The 19,443-nt window shown below is 41.3% G+C and overlaps 2 protein-coding genes across 2 annotated transcripts; one reads left to right on the forward strand and one right to left on the reverse strand.

Moving 5' to 3' along the window:
* Positions 1–744: 744 nt before the first annotated feature.
* Positions 745–14,313, forward strand: mrtfbb (myocardin related transcription factor Bb). The gene is made up of 14 exons (XM_031737380.2): positions 745–1,006; positions 4,300–4,365; positions 6,684–6,739; positions 6,828–6,903; positions 7,108–7,269; positions 7,671–7,849; positions 8,083–8,229; positions 9,338–9,585; positions 9,864–9,996; positions 10,106–10,975; positions 11,716–11,826; positions 11,945–12,082; positions 12,156–12,216; positions 12,303–14,313. The coding sequence occupies exons 1-14, from the start codon at positions 907–909 to the stop codon at positions 12,731–12,733; spliced, it is 2,778 nt and encodes a 925-aa protein (XP_031593240.1). The 5' UTR covers positions 745–906; the 3' UTR covers positions 12,734–14,313.
* LOC116318371 (cell death-inducing p53-target protein 1-like) lies at positions 13,611–18,543 on the reverse strand. Its single transcript, XM_031737359.2, has 6 exons — positions 18,522–18,543; positions 15,762–15,908; positions 15,498–15,632; positions 15,325–15,426; positions 14,876–15,023; positions 13,611–14,747 (listed from the first exon to the last, which is right to left on the reverse strand). The coding sequence occupies exons 2-6, from the start codon at positions 15,898–15,900 to the stop codon at positions 14,639–14,641; spliced, it is 633 nt and encodes a 210-aa protein (XP_031593219.1). The 5' UTR covers positions 15,901–15,908; positions 18,522–18,543; the 3' UTR covers positions 13,611–14,638.
* Positions 18,544–19,443: the final 900 nt, after the last annotated feature.

A 19,443-nucleotide genomic window follows, 5' to 3' on the forward strand; every position in this document is an offset into this window, starting at 1 on the left:
ACTCCCCCACAGCATGCATTGACCTCACAGTCAAGCGCAGCGCTGCCACAGCATCATGTCTTTGCAGCGTCACCTTGATACGAGATCGTTTGGGCTCACATGCAATCCTTCCTGGATCCACTGAGACACACACAACTTCCCACAATTAGTCTAATCCGCTCCTATCTCATTTCCTGTTAGCGTTTTTCTAGCCGCGGAAAGGCAAAGACGACAAGCAAAGATGTTTTTGGATGTCCCCTCTTTAAATTTCTCATACATTCCCTTTAGTTTTGATTTTTACTGGGGGTTACTGGGAATCTATAAAGAAACAAACACTGTAAATCTGTCATTTTGCAAAACCACCTCAAGGAATAATCACTCATTTAAAAATCAAATCATCCAAATTTTTAAATCTCAAAGGACCCACTGTTCTTGTCATTGTTATTTAGTGCAACAAGGGTTCCTGCACACACACACACACACACACACACACACACACACACACACACACACACACACACACACACACGCTATTTCTCATAAGGATGTGCCAACTCAAAATTCCTCACAGCCTGTTTTGATCAGCTTCCTATTGGTTGCCAGTAAATGTTTTGGTCCCAGGCCAAGTGAACTTCCCCAGCATTAGCAATATTGATTATTACCACGTTTAAAAGTTGTTCCCTCTGGTGTTGTGTTGCAATATGAGTCTTCTGTGAACACAACAAAGTGACCTAGCGAGGGTTAACGCCAGCACCACTGTGTTCCCTCCTTCTGACGTTGAGTGAGCGCTCACACATACTTACACACACTTTCTCCACTGAGGCCGGCAGAGAGACGGAGAGAGAGCGAGCCAGCTGTCGTCCTCTCAGCGCTGGCTCTTTCCTCCCTCTCGCTGACTCCTGTGTTCTCTTCTGGCCTCATCACCACATGGGACTCCAGACCTGGCCACCAATCGAACCACCACTTTTCCCTATGGCGTGCCTTGACGTGGAGACCCCTTCCATCTGCAGGGGTAAATTCAAATCAGGTACTGCTTCTTTCTTTTTCTTTTCTAACCAGAAAGCAATTCTTTGTTGTAATGTAATGTTAATCCCCCGCCTTCAGAAGCGGAGGGGGGGATTGTTGTGATGTAGACACAGCCATAACAGGAAATGACAGTAAAAGCTCATCACCGTGACTCAAGTGGAGCATCACTTCTTTTGAATTCTGATGAATTTGTTTAAATTGAAAGTAATTACCCATCACTTTAAATTACCTGTGTTCAAACTGGCACTCTGTAGGATCACTATTATAAGGTATTACCTCACAGAAGCATGACTTCACTCTTGTAATGTGCATACACAATGAAGTAACTTCAACTGAAGTGCGGTAGTTGGATATGCTGCTAATCAGGATTCTGATATTTGCATGTTTTTATCTTCCTGGTTTGCATTCATCATCAGGACATTCCTCTAAGCAAGTGGCCTCTGCCAGTAAAACACAAAATACCTGTCTTGTTAGTGATTTATAGGCTGTGTTTGGCAATGTGAGAAAGAAAAACTTTGCAAATACCTAAAGTTTATAGGGCATCCAACATAGCATGTTTTGCATGCTACTTTTGTAGCTGTGAGCGGAGAATCACACTCAAATGAAAACAGTGTATTATACTGGATGTATGCAAAAGAAGTATATAAGTTTTTCCACTAGAACTATTCTTGCTACTTTTACAAAAATTATTATTCATTACCTGACTAAGTATATCTCTTTCTTAATAGATTCAGATCACTTTGCCAGGACAGAGCAATAATCTGACACTAATCTGACCAAATCCTAACAAAGTAAATGCCGGGGAAAGAGTATGTTTGTGTGGGATGATGTTGATACCGATATTAGGAATTAGTCTGAGACTTTCATGTGTCTATCTTTTAAAAAAAAATCACAATCTCTGTAGGGTTGGCATTTAGCCAAAATGTGTTTCCTTGAATTTTACTCCTTTGCTAAATAAATACAATAAGCTTGACAGGAAGCAGAAGTTTGGAGTTTTTGCTTCTGCTTCACTTCACATCATATTTTCCCCTGTGTATTTATACACAGGGGAAAATGTGGTATAACGTTATTAAAAGGCTTTTCTCTCCCATATAAAGAAAGAAACCTGGTTGCCCTGACACCTAATCATGGCAGAAAGGAAGCAATATTTTTTTACTTGCTTATTAATATGATTCTAGCTATTTTTCACTGAGGCAAAATAATACAAAAATAAAAATAATGTAAAATTAAGCGTGCTTTACTTTCATTTCTTACATTCTCAGTACTCATTTAATTTACTGAGATAAAGTCTTGCTGATGAATTGTCTGCGTTGCTAATGTAGGATGTACGTGTGTTTTATTATCGATAAGTTTTCAGGTATTTTTGTTTTCTGAAGATTGAAGTCAGCCTATAAGTTTCTAGGCTCCACACAAAGGCATGAAAGGAAAACCCAAATGACATTTTTGATAGACTAGTTTTATCTCTATATTCATGATGCATGCCATCATTAGTTATAAATGCCTCAAATGCTGTTAAAGTGGGACTCTGTTTGGAGAATTCTGTATTTATAACTGCAAAATCAACATAACCCAGCATGAGTCTCTTTCTAAACTAAATTCAGCTTTGGCCACACCAGTTTTTATTTGTATTGTTTCAGAGGTCTGATGGGAGACCTCCAGGGATGATTTGCTGAGAACAACATGGGTCTGAGATTAGAGATTACATCAGTAGACAAGGATTTGAGCCGAGCCCCCTCTCTGTGTTTCTCCAAAACCTCTGTTTACGCTTTGCTGGTGAGCAGGAGAGCGGAGCCAGTTTGCATCACGGAGAAGGTTAGCCAGGGTTCAGGTCGAACCATAGATGACACAGAGTGATGAGGAGGACCCGACATGAGTTGTAACCCCATACTGATGTTCAAATTAAAAATTGCATTCTCTGTCAGAGCTAGGAGGCAGCTTTTGATATTATTGATATGTTGTAGTATGCACTCTTTTCTTGCTTGTGGCACCTCAGTGGCATTTTCTACAATCTTCCGTTATGATCCATCTCTGGCTGACCATAAACCCCTCTGGCCTGGGTTTGTAATAGGAAACACAGCAGGCAGAACAGGCACACTGTGTTCTCTGTCCCGCAGTGGATGGGCTGCTATGAGAGTGGACTCGGCCTTCCACCCTTTGCCTCGGTTCTTGTCACTCCGCGTTCCCTTGCCCACCAGTAGAAGCCCATGAACGTCCCCTCGTCTCTGCGTACGAATGCAGAGCCCACCCCCTTAACTACCCCCAAATTTCATGGTTCCCAGGCCTTGTTCTCACAGCTGCCCAGTTTATTTTTGCTAGCGTGAGTCACACAGGCCCGTTCAGAAGCAGCGCCTTTCCCAGGAGAGTTGAGCAGGTCTGCCTTGTATTTGTGTGTGTTTGTGTATGAGTGGGAGCTGCCCCCCCACCCCCAAAAAAGCCCCTGAGTAGATCGAGCTAAAGTTAACTTCACTTTTCTACGAGGGTGACAATAAAGGCCTCACATACCTCACCACCGCCACTTCATTCGTCCCCATCACCCATCGCCTTCTCTTCAGACTTTTTTTTTTTTTGCCTGCACTGAATTGTGGCGTTCTACTGAAATAACATGTCCACGCTCACGTGTTTATAAATGTTTAAACAACGTCTTACTACAGTTTATATTTTTGGGAAAATAAAACCGAAGATCATCCAAGTGCTATATGTGGAGCCTGCATGCAAGACTCAACAATTTCTGTTGGAAGATAGTCATGTCTTTGATGTTCCACAGTAACATAACTGGTCACTGCTTATCCATCCAAAGCAAGATTAGTTTTTAAAAACAATTTATTAAACAGACACAAGTTACTTGGCTCTCAGTGGTGTCATGACCAGCTCAAGTTTTCCTCATTATTGTAACTGCAGGTCTGACATTAATCCCTCTTTTATCTGTTTGTGTTCGTCTCTGTAGTTACTTTATTTCCTCAGCGCATTTGCAACCCACACAGAGATATTGCCTCTTACTGGGAAGACTGTCAGCCAGTCACACTGTTGCGTGTTGTAAAATGTGTGGTACTCCTCACAACCCCTGAGCTAAAACCATACAGGAAGAGTACAGAATGTCTGTGGTAGTGAACGGGGTTTACAGTTGAGCCTTTCGGGCAGCGTATTGATTGAGAAATAATAAGTGCCTTGTTTTATTTGAAGTCTTGCAGGTTTCGCAGTTCAAAGCCAGAAGGGATGGTTGTTAGGTGACTCAGTGAAACTGGTTCTGAATGGTAAAAGTTTAACCCTGACCTCCGTGTCTCTGCTTTCTCATAGTCCTGCAGCTCTGTCTGCAGCAGAGGAGATCTCGGGAGCAACTTGTGGACCAAGGCATCATGCCGCGTGAGTATTATTACCACATAAGACAACAATGAACATCAACAACATGCATTTTTTTTCTTTTTTTGTCTAGAAACAGAAATAATCTTGAAATAAAATCTGGTCTAAAGTGTTAATAAGAAATAAAACATTTATAGCTAGCAAAATATTCCGTTTTTATTTCTCCCAAATTAAAGGGCTCCATCAGCAAATAGCTGGTGAACATAGGAGATCACGAAGCAGCTCAAAATACAGAATTTTTTGTGGTATTTTTTGTGCTTTTATTTGATAATTTAATAAATCGAATCCAGTGGGAGCTGCAAGAGTAGAGCCAACCCTTGGGCTTGTAATCAGGATAGTTTTTCTGAGCATGCACATCTGGAAGGAGACCCAGGGGTAGGTTTTGAATGTACTGGAGAGATGATATAGCTCAGCTTACCTGAGGAAAGTGTCCTACAAAATGTTGCTGGGTAGAAGGACATCCAGTATACACTGCTTATCATGAAGCCTCAGCAATGATTGGATAAGTGGAAGAAACTAGACTGAGGGATGGATGGATTTAAATGGAGCCCATTAGTGTGAAATAATGAGTTTCTTTATCTACAAGTCATTTGATCCAAACACTCAGGCTTCAGACTGTTTTTAGGACATTTCTATTCTTGACTATGTGTGATGTCAAAGAGATGAAATATCCCTTGACAGGCATACAAGTGTGAGTACAGAAATTCCTGCTGAACCTGCTGATCGAACCTTGAATTTGCCAGGGGCAGCCAATCAGAAGAAAGTTGGCATGAAAAGAGAGGAGCTAAAACGACTTGTGTGAGAGAGTGGAAGAACTGAAGAGCTGCACCAAAGCCTAATACAGGATCAATCAGGATTATTTTGACTTATAAATCATGCAAAGCCACTTTAGTAGAGTCCAAGAATGGAGAATATGGATTTGAAAGTTAGCATAATAGATCCTCTTTGTACATCAAACTGCTTTATTTTATAAGGGCTGTTTTTATAGAATTATGTCAGAGGCTGAAATTGCTTCATTGTACTTGAAAACATGGTTAAAATGATTGGAATACATATAAGAGATAAATGACACACTGGTGTCAAAGCTGAAAGGGCTTTCTCCTCTTTAATACCATCCACATCCATCCTTTGATCCAGCAGAGGTGGAGCAGACTCAGTCCCTGTTTTACCTCCCTCCTGCGAACCTTTTGTTTAGGAGTACAGTCAATAAAAGACGAGCTGAAACTGTGACAGAATCCCACTGAGAGCTGGAAAGACAGAAAGAGAAAAAGATGAACATCTTCCTCTTCATCTAGTTCTGTCATGAGAAGCCCCATGTAGTCAGGTTTTCAGGTCCTCTCTGGCTCCACGCAGCCTCATGAGTCAGCGGCTGGGCCTTCAGTGGAGGTCAGACGCCCCCCCCCTCTGCGGCCTGGCCAAGCGTAGCCTGCACACAAGCCTCCCAGGCCATTCTCCATAGCAATCTGCCTCTCCTACACTTAGAGGCTTATGATAGGTATGCAGTGAGGTTTTGGTCATGAGGAATGTTTGCTCTGCTCCTCTGACACACTCCTCAGAGCACCCCCCAGGCAGAGTGTCCTTAAACCAAACAATGTTCGTCATAGCAGAAGTGACTCGTCGGTGAGCCAGACCTCGTCTGAAGCTCAACAAGTTTACTCTGTCAGATCAGAAATTAGGACGGAATAATCATTGTTTGAGTCAGCCGAACTGACACTTCCTCTCAGACACCCACCCACGAGCTGCTGATTATTAATGACACGCCAATGCATGCCAAAAAGGAGAGAAATAATAAACAATGACATGAAACTGGATGACCCTGCGGTGTGAAAAAAATTTTTGGGGAATAAAGATGCATTTTATCTCCCTTCTTTTCTCCTTTATACCTGCTTACACTGTATGTAACAAATGTGTATTTGTATTACATATGTGTTGACCATAATTTTAAGCACTTTATGTCGGCATACAGTATGTGATTTGTACTTTTGAGAAAACTGCTTGATAACTTTAAAAGACTTTTTAATGAGGGTCATTACAAAGAGTATATGTTTTAGGAATACTGAGATTTCCTGTGGTATTATACTTATACTGTTACACCATCATTTCTGTTGTTGTGGAGTACAATCTTATCACTAAGAGGCTTGCTACATAAACATACTTTGTCATGATATCAAAGGTAGACAAAGGGGAAACTATTTGAAATTAGAAAGAAAGAATGCAAAAAGACATCAGTCTTAAAATCAAAGGAACCGTTTGTAGGTGTGAAAGTAGCCTGTATTAACCAAGAAAATGTATTGATTTCTTATGGATTTCTCTTCTCGTAGCCCTAAAAGCACCTGCTGCCTTTCATGAGCAGATTCGCAGCCTGGAGAGAGCCAGGGTAAGCCAGCAATGAATGCACTCTAGCCTGCAGATGATCACAATCCTGTACCCAGAGTATTTTCTTATTTTTTTCTTTTCTTAAACAGACTGGGACCTTCCTGAAGCACAAACTCTGCAGCCGACCTGGGCGTTCTGAGCTGGTCCGTATGCACATCCTACAAGGTAATCATCCGGGGGTGTTTTCTTACTGGGCAAGAGTGTTGAGATAAGAGAGATGATTACCTGTGTGTTTAACAAAGTTATAACCACACGCATGGCTTTTGTGAGGTCTGGCTCAGTCTGCTGTGAGTCAGTATGATAAAGCAGTTTGAGAGACTGACTGATACTGGCCAGATCACAGATGAACATCCTCTTTGTGTTTATCAGAGACACATGCAGAGCCCTCCCTGCAGGCCACACAAATGAAGCTGAAGAGGGCCAGACTGACTGATGATCTCAATGAGAAGATCGCCCAGAGGCCCGGACCCATGGAGCTGGTGGAGAAGAACATCCTGCCTGTGGACCCCGGTGTTGAGGAGGTTAATAATGGTAGAGCCTCATTGTTATTATTATATCTGTTCACCACTTACAGTGAGTGCAGCAAAGGTAATTCAAACCAGCTGTGCAGCACATCCGGTGGATTTTTATCTATTTTTAATGATGTATTATCTTTGTTTGGGTAGCAAAAGCCTGCTGTGAGAAAGGTCTCCCAGTTTAATTACAGCAGTAAAACTGTGATAATGCTAATACTGATAAGCTGGCCCTCACTAAAAAAACTGTAGCTTGCTTTTTATGATGTATGTGAAAATTCAGACATCTACGTTGAAATATTTCAGCAGCTTACATCTCTGAACTATAGTTAGAAATTTTTGCTCTATTTGCATTATTTTTATTTATCCTTGAAATAAATAATAACCAGTGTTTGCTTATTTTTTGATCTTGTGCCACAGGTGGCAGCAAGGTGGATCGTGCGAAGACACCTGACACTTCAAACGTGTACAACTTTGATGAGGACAGCAGCGATGCCTTTTCACCGCAACATCCTGCGAGCCAACACTCTCCCAGCTCCACATCGGCCTCGCCGCGGGAGTCTGAAGAGGCCGCTCTTACATCAAAAACTCCTATACAGGTACAAAACACCAGTGTCAGCAGAACAAAAAACCTAGGTTACTTAATTTGCTACATACAGCATAACAGCTGCATTTTAATAGTAATCCATGCTCATTTTTCAAGTGTTTATCAGCCTGTTTGGGGTCATATTTTCTTCCTTTTCATAGATGGCATGATAGTTTGCAGGTGTTTCAGCTTTGCTGTTCTTACTGAGGGGCTCATGTGATTTTGCTCTCTCTTTACTTTTCTTAGCACTCCCCACCACCCAGCTCACAGTCTGCATCAGATTTAAACAACCCTATGCCCACCAGTGAGCAACAAAGCAACCTACAATCAACTCAACCTCAACCTGTCACCACTGCCGTCACCTGTGTTACACCGGGGCCAGTTCTTGTGAAGGTGACTTTTCTCTTAGTCATTTCAATGTGATCTTACAGCTAAAGTTAGATTAGTGATGATTTTTTAAATCCTCTGAGGTCTTAAATTATCATCTATGATATGTAACCCTAACCAATAACACTATCATATAAAAACGTGATTTTTAGCTGTGGGAAAATAGTCTCCTAAGTCTTGGCAATCTGACCTTCAAAATAACTATCTGTATTTCCCCTAAAAAACCAATCTTCTTTATTTTTCTAAAAAAAAAGAAAAAGTTTATGGTTACTTGTCATTGTCGTCGTGTAGTTTATACGCAGCTGTTGCAGTGTTGACCTCTGGCTCTGTTTTCCTGACTTATTTTCTCCATCTGTGTGTTTGGTTTATTTTGTTTGCTTCCTTTGAAAATGTGATGAGAGACACAATGTCAGAGTCTGTTATTTCTCATGCTAAAAGTTACATCAGTTTTGGCTCAGACAAAAAAAAAAAAAATGTCAGCATTTAGCTGGAGTTGAGCACAGGTCAAAGAGCAAAGGTTAAAGTTATTTCACCCATCCAGAGGTTTAAATCTGTGCCACAGTTTGTCTATATTTAGGGTCAAATGACAGGCTGGCCCTCCTCATTGTGGCTAAGCTGTGAATCAAAGAACGGGAGTGAAGCTATAACTTATCCATTTATCATAATGCAGTTATCCTCAGAGTATAAGCTAAACTCTCCCTCCCTTTGAACATAATAAGGGAGTGAGTTTGACAAACTGGAAAGTGAGTGCTTGTTTAACCCGGCCCAAGTTTCTGATTTCATTGCTAGAACCTGCTGCTCTTGTGCCAAGCCATTTTCATGAGTACTACATCCTGTAATTGCAGGTGGTAAAACAATAAGTGTCACATTTCCACTACCCGTTTCCTCATCCTGCTGTTCTCTTCGGGTGTCAGAGCAATGTTAATGTTAATGTTAAAGTTATAAAAGTACCGTATCAGTTCCAAATCTTGCAGTGTTGGTACTGGCAGTCCAAACTGTATTCCCTGATAAAGTTATCTGGACTGGCCTGAGATCAGTCATGAGGAAAGAATATCCTCCAGATGGTCCTCTCTGGTCTTATGTACCCCTTTTTTGTGTGTGTTGTGCTCTGCAGCAAAGTTTGGCTAAGCCTCCTGCTGAAAAAAGCCGCAGCAAAAAGAGCAAAGAGCCCAAACCACGAGTGAAGAAGTTGAAGTACCATCAGTATATTCCTCCGGACCAGAAACAAGAGCTTAATGAAGTGCCAATGGACTCTGCTTATGCCCGCCTCCTGCAGCAACAGCAGCAGTTCTTGCAGCTCCAGATCCTAAGCCAGCAGAAGCAGCAACAGCAGCAGTACAATTACCAGGCCTCCAAGCTCAAGTATGTCTCCATTAAGCTTTACTTCATCGCAGTCAGGATTTTTCTTATCCTCATTACAATTACTTCAACATTGATTTTCAAATCCTCAGTCAGACGTACGCACCTTGTTATGTAAAATGTAATAACTGTCATCACGGTTTAATCACAGCTGCTTTTTGTCTCAATTACGCTGCATTTCCTGCTCACAGCTTCCTACACAGAAGGTGCTCATTATGAAAAATGGATTAAAAAAAATCCCTCTCTCATCTGCACTCCCTTTTCTTGACATCTTATTACAGCAGACCAACAACTGAGGTACAAACCAGCTGTTCTAACATTGCTATGAGTGGAAATGCTGCGTCTGCCCCTTTGCAGCTCCACCACATGAACCGCAAGCCGGATCATTTACCAGCTAATCTGGATGAGATGAAGGTGACACACTGCAGCCTGCGCAGTCTGATTGTATCAAGCATATATGATTGCTGCAGAGGTGAACGAGCTGAGTGTTGTGCAGTTGTTTTACAGTCTTTTATCTTTACAGGTAGCTGAGCTGAAAATGGAACTAAAACTCAGATCTTTGCCTGTTTCTGGGACCAAGACCGAGCTGATCGAGAGGCTAAAGCTGTATCAGGAGAACTCTAGCATCCAGACTGCTGCTCCCATCGAGGCAGCAATCTCACAGTCAGAAACTCCTAAATTAACCCCGCCCGTGTCCCCTATTGCTTCTAAAGTGTCTAATCTGGGCATAGAAGATAATAGTATGGCAGACAGTCCAACAAAACTGCTTTCAGATGCTCCAGCCCATCATGCTCCCTGCATGAGCTCCCCACAGAGTGCGCCACATGAGGAGTGTCCCATGGAGACAAAGTCCCACGAGCAGGACTCTGAAAAGGACAAACGGCTGCATGAAAAGGAGCGTCAGATTAAGGAACTAATGAGGAAGCTGGAGCAGGAGCAGAGGCTGGTGGAGGAACTGAAGATGCAATTGGAGGTGGAGAAAAGGAGTCAACAGGGAGACTCTCCATCTCAGCTCAGTCCTCTGCTTCCCGTCCAGGTCAAAGAGGAACGCAGGACTCCGTCAAACTGCACAGCATCCTGCAGCTCTCCTGGTCTGCCAGTACTGGTCAAACAGGAAGAGCCTGCAGATCAGAGCCACGTAACCAGTCCAAATCAATTCATCCTCGGTCACCAGACCATCACACAGCCCGAATCCCGTCAGCCTGCGCAGGCCGGAGCTCAGATCCTCCTGCCCGCATCCCTTCCTGCCTCAGCAGCCACTATCCAGCTCCCTACCAAAGGCATCGCATTACACACAGGCCTTATCCAGGCTTCTGGACCGACGCCACAGAAAACAGAGGCCTCAGCAGCAATACATCAGCAATGCAGCACTCAAACCCAGCCGCTGGCAAAGGTAAGAAAAAAAGCTACGCTGCTTCTACAGACTGCCTCAGCCCGTCTCCCCATTCATCACCACTATCAGCTGTGACTTTGTGCTCAGTTTAGTCTCCTTGTAGGAACTGGAAACGTATCTATGCGTATGTATGCACGCCTGAAATCATAAATCCAGTATTGTGCTGTGTAAACACAAGATAACATCATAAATGTTCTGCCATGTTTTTCATGGCACTGCATAATATATCACGTAACTAATTTAACAGTCAGTTATGCGCTACCATGGCTAATGCGTCTTCCTTGATGCTATGGTAATAACAGGCCTCTGCTGAGTGGTGACATCTTTCACTCCGCACATCAAAAGAAAGCCTGTGGAAACATGGGTTACTGGAGCAGGTGCTGAGTGAGAGCTGACCATCGTGCCCTCATCGCTCCCCGTCATTCCTCTGCTCTGACTCCGACATGCAGGCAGAATTAGTAGCAGAACCCACTGCTTAACTCGACCGCAGCTCTCATGGTTTACCCTGCAAACAGTGCCGTCATAGGTGGATGAAACATCGTCATCCTCTGGCTGGAGAGGGCCTGAAGAAATTTAATTTAAGATGTCTTTGTGTAAAAGTGAATGATCCACAGTGGGTTTTCTTTCAGGTTTCCACAGTTCTCATGCAGCTGCACTGCTACTTTAACCAAACTCCCTGAGAGAAAGTATGTTTGATTGCACTGATGCCTCCGTGCTGACCTCTTCAATTCTCTGTGCAGACGTGGAGGATTAATACTGCGGCACAGAATTTTCTCAATACATTCCCAGTGAGTGGATGCACTGCAGGAGCTTCTTCAGGCCAGGCTCTTCCCAAAGGACCTACAAATAAGGTGGAGATTATCCTTATGTTCCTTCTGCTTATGTTTACTTTTTCTGTAAAGCATGCAAGAATTAATGTTATGAGGTTAGTATTTTTGTATTTGATGTTGTTTATTTCCTGTTTATTAGCCTCCCTGTTCCAGCCAGTCTCCAAACAGTTTGATCTTGCAGCATCCAAAATTCACGAACCGTGTGTCAAAGTGTAAAGACCCACCGCGCTATGAGGATGCAGTTAAACAGAAACACAGCATGCTAACAGCTGTTCAGGCAAGAATCTGATACATAAATATAGTTTCTAACTTGTGTCATTCAGACATGTAACGGTTTCCTTTCTCTGTAGGGTCCCACTGCGGCCAGCCAGGAGATGGATGACCTGTTTGACGTGTTGCTGGAGAGTGGTGGTGAGAATACTGGGTGTGATTTGATTGTTGCGATACCTTTATGAGGTTTTAAATCTCATCATGTCCTTCACTTCTTCTTTTTTCAGAGATCTCCCCCTACATTACACAGGATCCTCCCAATCTGGATAAGCTTCTTGTGGTGACAGCTAGTGTAACCACCCTTCCCATCAACACAGCTTTATCCCGCCCTCCACCCTTAGTCCAGGTAGCAAAGCCGCCTGCGTGCGTGACCTCCGACTCCCGGCTGGAAACCCTCCTGGAGGGCGCACTGCTCCCTGACACAGAACCACAAAAACTGAAGCTGATGGAGGAGTTACATTCACCTGGGGACACCATGGAAGTGGATTTTAATGACAACATGTCCACCTCTGTTCTCAACATGGACAACATGGATTGGCTGGATCTCACTCTGTCTGTTCCAGCAGAGGAGGGTCACTCTTTGGATGTGTCAGTGCCAGTAGGCGTCTTCTCGTCTGACTTCCTGGACTCTAATGAACTGCACTTGAACTGGGACTGAGTGCTGTCAAGGCGATTGTTTTTCATTGTGAGAGAAGACTGCTTTTGTTTCCATGGGACAATAAGAGCTGTTTGGATGCTTCAGCAACTCCGTTCTGCTTTTCGGACAGATAAATCAGCTCTGTAATAATCTCATCGTGCAACATCACTTTAGAAGTTGCTGAACTGCTTCCTTTGAGGTCTCTAAATCCTCTGGTTGTATCGGGAGACAGATAAAGTTAGAGTGGTACTGGCAGTTTGAGCTAAAAGTGGAAGTAAGCTTTTAAGATTTCCATCTCAAGACACGTCGCTGATTTATTATCAGTCTCATTTCATGTTATTGATTCCTCTTAGTCCTCTGATCTCAGTGAATGTAGAGCTTTACAGTCAGCGTGGTGTGAGCAGAAAGAGCAGGAAAATGTCCCAAATCCTGGCCACAGTGCTAAGGGCCAAACAGCGAATGTAGCTGAGGGCTGCTGTGTAGTTTACTCCACCCTGTCTTGGAATGATTATCACTATCAAAACAGATTGTAAACACACAACCGCTGCATGATCCTTGTGTGTATGTGAATTGTGAAGTATAAATCAGATGTTTAATTTGAACTGGGAGTGTGAATATGATGAAATTAGAAAAAGGGCCGCAACAAGCGGCCCAGCTGCTCTGACTAAACCAGGGCCAGTATTTATTACCAAAAAAAAAAAACAAATTTTCCTCTCTTGCACTTTGCAAAACAGATCAAAGAGTGAAGACAAGTCTGTAATGTATCTCACCGTGCATCTGTACACACTGTCAAACATACGCGAGACAAATGCGAGCTTAAAAAAAGGGAGCGAGACAGAGAAAGAGAGAGCCAGACTCTTCACTTAAAGCGATGGGCGATGGACTGATTCCTAAAGGCTGAAGATGTTTGAATAATTTATTTTCATTTTTCAGTAAATACACATCTGCACAGCATACAAACACCACCAGAGAAAAATAACAGAAGTATGATCCAGCGCTCGTTTTGTTTCAGCATCATTTCAAACTCAAATAACCATCAGATGTTACAAGTCAGGTTGTAGTTCAGTGACATCTGCTGGCCACATCTGATTTGAATCAGCTTTATACAAACAAATGGAAGACGTGCTATCCTTTTGGTTTCTGTTGTTAATAGTGACACAAACCATTATATCTTGGCAGTGCGGTGTGTGTGTAATAACTGTGTCATATTGTTAAATTATTGAGGACTTACTGGCAGTTTCTAAGCCACCCAAATATGGAAGGAGCTGTTATGAAAATGATGCAAATTTCTATTATTTTTTTATTTCTTTTCTTCATCTCCTCCTTTGTGCCTCATTTGACCACCCAAGTGTCTCCCCTGAAAAAGGGTTTATGTGCTGGAATGACAAATGTTTAGGCTTTACTACACTAGCATAACTCGGCATACAAAAACCTTGCATTTGTATGATTTACACATGATGTATTTATGTTGGCTTTTTATACAAATATTAACAGTCGTTTTGTAAATACAGAGATTCTTTGGGATTTCAGTGTCTGCCTATGAGCTTCAGCACTTGCCCTTTTACTGCTTGCCATTAAAAATTTACAAGGAAAGTCTGTCATTTTGAAGTTTTATTGTATTTAAAAAAGATTTGAAAATAACTAGCATGTTTAAAGTACCAAAGTATTAATGAAATATACATTTTGTTACACAGATGTGCCTGAAAAATGCATTATAATACGCATATGCATAAAGGCAGAAACCACCCGTCTCGTCTGACAGGCTTCTAAAAAAGTAATAGCAGCTATAGTTTGAGATTACAAACATCACCGGTCATGCACTGATGTTCAGTGCATTGTGCAGGAGACCCTTTTTGCAGCTTGTGTTGTTATCACTACTAGGTGGATATCCAGCATCTTCTCCATCTTTCCCTATCTGCTTTCATCTCAGAGCTTTTTAATAGTTTTGATTAATGTTCGGCACTTAGGACATCTGTGGTTGGTAGACTTGAACCTATCCATGCAAAAAGGGATGAGGCAGCAACCAGCCGCACAGCTGCAAAAGAAGAAACAAGAAGACACTTAAGTGACAACTAGCCTGGAAGCTGTGTAACGGTGACAATAACACTGGCTAGACAAACAGAAACAGTCCAAATCTGGTCAATCTGGAGGAGAGTTTCATACCCTATTAAAGCTGTCATGATGCACACCAGCCACGTCACACTGCTGACAGAGGAGAACGTCTCTGTCGTGATGAACTGCCGACACTCTGGGCACTGTGTCCTGCACGGAGCTGCCGGGAGCTTGTCCAGCTCCAGAATCACTTCAGGGGCTGTGAAGGGAAGCAATGCATGATTGATGATTTATTTTATAAAAACAAAACATCCATCTCTCTCGTTTTAAACTTGGACAAATTGTTAAATAGTTTTCCACAAAAAAGAAAGAAAAACACACATGAAGGTACAAAAATCAGTAGCATGAAGTCGTATTTGATCTGCAGCTGGGGGGAAATGCACTCAAGAAGCCCCGATCCAAACACAAGTATCTGCATGCAGTCCTCACCACGAGTGTGGTTTTCATTCAACTTTTCATTCTTTTATGTTTTACAGGACAAATTTCCAAAAGTAGCTCACCTGGGATAGTAGGCGGAGCCACAACATAGACGATATTAGAGCCAGGAGGAGGAGAAGGCGGAGCAGCAGAATCTATATTCTCTTTGTCTGTGAAACTGACCACTAACAAAGAAGAACAAATGTGGTTAGTTGTGTAAAGTGTGCTAGATTTGCTGTAGCAAACTGGGCCTCACCTTTCTTGTGCTGTTTGTTTTTGGTGGCATTGAGCATGTTGTCGTAATTTTTCTGGAGTTCGGACTGTTTTTCATTCAGTTCCTTCAGTTTCTCATCGATGCTCTCAATCTCCTTCTGAGTAGAGACTGCTTCCTCTGATTATAAAAACAAAACAGTAACCATACAGAGGTTACACATACAGCACAACTTGCTTTTATTCCTCGTGGAAAATATAAAAGACTGCAAACAGCCATCACTGTCACAGGAGTTGCTTGAGTGCTCACCTGTTTGTCCGAACTCGGCTCGATTCCTCAGCTCTTGAAATATGCACAGAATGTTTTTCCTCTCCTTAAGTTGTTCCCTTTTGAGTGAGACATGTTTCATCTCAGCAGCTATCTCCTTTAGTTCGCTGTCTAAATCCATGGCAACTACTGGAAGGACAGAAGCAGAAGAGAAAGCATGACCTTATTTAATTGCAGATATTATTTTTGCACCGGTTAAGCATATAAAATGTTACTGTGAATCAAAGATTTACAAATGTGTTTCTTTTCTATGCCCCACATTCTAAATGAGATGATTGCATAAGAGAGTGCATGCATTATTAATTAAGTTCTAAGAGGCAGAAAATAGTAGAAATCCAACTCCCTGTTTATTCCTACTGCTTTCTTTTTCACATAAAGTTGTTAAAATGACAATGATTGTGTAATTTTATTTTATGAAAGTCAGATTCCATGATTATCCTAGTCATTTTTCATATTGTATTTGTTGTAGTTGTTTTTACGTTTGGTTCTTGTTGTTTTTTGAGTTCTTTTCATTTTCTGTTCTGTTCAGTGTTGGTTTGTATTTGGTTTGGTTTAACAAATATGGAACAATTGCTCTCAATTATGCCAAAAACATGTTACCTACAGCATATTTAAGATGACTCAGAGACTTGGAAGGCTCTTCTAGCATCTGCTGTCATTAGGTAAACCTGATCAACTGCTAAACGCAAATATCTAACCAGCCAATCGTGCGAACGCAACTCAATATGTTTAGGCATTTGTGCAAGACAAACTGCTGAAGTTCAACCTGAGAGTCAGACGGGAAAGAAAGGTGATTTAGGCGTTTTTGAACGTGACGTGCTTGTTGGTGCCAGACGGGCTAGTCTGAGTATTTTAGAATCTTTTGATCTGCTGGGATTTTTCCCAAACAAACATCCTTAGCGTTTTCAGAGAATGGTCCAAAAAAAAGGAAAATATCTTACTTATGTCATCAATAGAAATGCCCTGATGATGGCAGAGATCAGAGTAGAAAAGCCAGATTACTTTGAACTTATTCGAAGGCAACAATAACTCAAATAGCCACTCGAAAGATATCAACATATCAAACCTTTAAACAGATACCAGGTGCCACTCCCATCAGCTAGGAACAGGAAGCATGGTGTGGAGGATATTCTCTTGATGCTCTTTGTGCCCCGTAGTTTAAATGACACAGTACACTTGAATATTGTTGCTGACCCTTTATGACCACAGTGTGGTCTGATAGTTGCTTCCAGCAGGGTAACAAACCATGTCACAAAACTCAAATCACCTAATATCTCGAACATGACAAAGTTTCCTGCATTAAAATGACCTCCACAGCCACCTGTACTTAATCAGCACCTTTGGGATGCTGAGGATCGGGAGGTTCACATCATAACAAATCTGAAGCAACTTTGTGATGCTATCATGTCAACATAGGCCAAAATTTCGGGGGAATGTTTCCAGCACCTTGTTGAATCTATACCATGAAGAAGGCAGTTCTGAAGCCAAAAGGGGTCCAAAAAGTGATTGCCGGTATTTAAGCTGTTGTAGATTTGGCCTATAATCTATCACACATATTTCTCATGAATGATATTTAGTCATTTCGAAGCAGAAAGAACATTTCCATCACATGGTAAAGACTGCAATCAGTTTTTGGCAAAGTGACATTTAACAGTTCTATAAAGATATTTTAACTGGCAAAAAAGACTGGACTGATTATAATGTGACTGATTATAATGAACACAGTGTAGGTACAACAATGCAGGGTCACGAGAATACTTGCAAAACAAATCAATTTTATATAAATCCCCTCCACGAATTTACCAATATAACTATGGATATTAGACAAAATGCACATACAGACATCAGCAATCACTTTTTGGCACAATTCCCAGGACCGAACGTTATTATAGTTAACTGACATGTAACTAAAAACTAAAACTAGATTTAAAAAATCTTACTTAACTAAAATGAAAATCAAAACTAGACTTTTGGAATAAAGAATGTTGTGAACTTGGAAAACTACATACAATAAAATAAAATCCTTAGTTTTAACATTTGTTAGTTTAGTTTAAATAAATAAATAAAAACTGTGGACTATAATGTGCTGGTGATAAAGTTCATATTCTTTTAATTCATTCCAGCCATATTTATTTACATATATGATTTGCTTATCTTTTCCCCCTTCAAACATTTAGCACGAGATCAGCAACAAACATGCAAGTTTCAGGCTTAAAAAAAACAGCTGCACCGTGTTTTGGCTTTAACAGAACGCTGTGGAATTTACTTCCTCTTACTGAAAAGTTTTTAAAACTATATATGTATTGGACTAAATATTGTAAGTTTTTTTCTAATTCTGCAAATACCCTTTGTAACTATTTTGCAAATAAGCTATAGAAATAAAGTTTATTACTATTGATATGAAATAAAAAAGATGCAGGACATGAGTTCATCCAGCATGTAGTCAAATATGCTGCTTTCTCTGAATCAGATAAATTGGTCACAACCATCTGCAGCTAATTAAAAGAAACATGGCTTCTCAGGTCTGATTGGATGCTTAGAAAACAAGCAAAAGATCTATAAAACAGAAAGAGACACGGACGCTGATGATTGCGTGTAATCGTCTGATCAATCTTATATGAAACAAGTTCAAATAAGTATCCAACTGCACTGATGCTCCGCTGTAACATTAATCTAACATCTCAATTTATAACCCCATAAAAATCTATTTCACCATTATTTAATAGAAGATATCTGCATTACCTTCTTCTGTTCCTGCCGTATCGTGTATATCCTGTAACACTGGTACTGGTTCAACAACAGCATACTGTTCTCAGGGAATATTCAAATCATCAGGTTATGGTTATAACTGCCCTATTTTGGACCTTATATAAAGCTCCTGCTAAGCTGCAAGCCTAGGAAAACAGCTATGTTATTGCACAGGTATGCAAAAGTCTCTAGACCCCATCTTTTTATCTTTTGCTGAGAAAATGGGGATTTACACACGTGCACAAATACAGTTTGCAATGTAAAAACTATTCTGTACAATTTTAACAAGCTTGAAAGCCAATAGTTGGTATGCGCACCTTTATTCTTCAACACATTCTGAACTCTCTTATGCAAGCTTTCTAGTAATTTCTTTAAGCAGTTTTCAATAATAGTTCTCCAGGGTTTTTAAAGGACATTTAAAGCTCTGTCAAGATGATCACACACTGCTTCAGTAATGTTGAGGTGTGGGCTCTAGGGAGGCCAATCCATAGCTCACAATGTTCCAGTGTGTTTTTATTTTTAATGCACCGGTAGGAAAAGCACACCATGCTGAAAAATGAAGCCATTGCCAATCAGTTGCTTTCCTCTTGGTACTGAATGGCGGCTCAAAGTTTGGTGGTATTTTTCTGCATTCTTTATTCCATCCGTTTTGACAGGATTCCCAACAACACTCGATTAAATGGAGCCCCAAAACATAACCGTGCTTTATAGACTCACTCTTCTACTTCTCTCCTGACCTCCTCTGTACACACTTAAGATGGTTTGAACCAAAACTTTCAAATATGCATTCATCACTCTATAAAAGCACTGTTTCCACTGACTTTAAGTACAATTATTGTGCAATTTTGCATACCTCAGCCTTTTCTCCTGGTCCCCCTTCCTCAAGAATGACTCCTTGACAGCCACCCTGCTTCAG

This window comes from Oreochromis aureus, linkage group 4, assembly GCF_013358895.1.
Source record: "Oreochromis aureus strain Israel breed Guangdong linkage group 4, ZZ_aureus, whole genome shotgun sequence".
NCBI lineage: Eukaryota > Metazoa > Chordata > Actinopteri > Cichliformes > Cichlidae > Oreochromis > Oreochromis aureus.

Coding starts and splice junctions, on each gene's coding strand:
- mrtfbb (XM_031737380.2), top strand. CDS start 907: ATGGGACTCCAGACCTGGCCACCAATCGAACCACCACTTTTCCCTATG. Junction 7,270..7,670: donor TGTTGAGGAGGTTAATAATG/GTAGAGCCTCAT, acceptor CTTGTGCCACAG/GTGGCAGCAAGGTGGATCGT. Junction 12,217..12,302: donor CGTGTTGCTGGAGAGTGGTG/GTGAGAATACTG, acceptor TTCTTTTTTCAG/AGATCTCCCCCTACATTACA.
- LOC116318371 (XM_031737359.2), bottom strand. CDS start 15,900: ATGGATTTAGACAGCGAACTAAAGGAGATAGCTGCTGAGATGAAACAT. Junction 15,633..15,761: donor AGCCGAGTTCGGACAAACAG/GTGAGCACTCAA, acceptor TTTTATAATCAG/AGGAAGCAGTCTCTACTCAG. Junction 15,427..15,497: donor AAACAAACAGCACAAGAAAG/GTGAGGCCCAGT, acceptor CTTCTTTGTTAG/TGGTCAGTTTCACAGACAAA.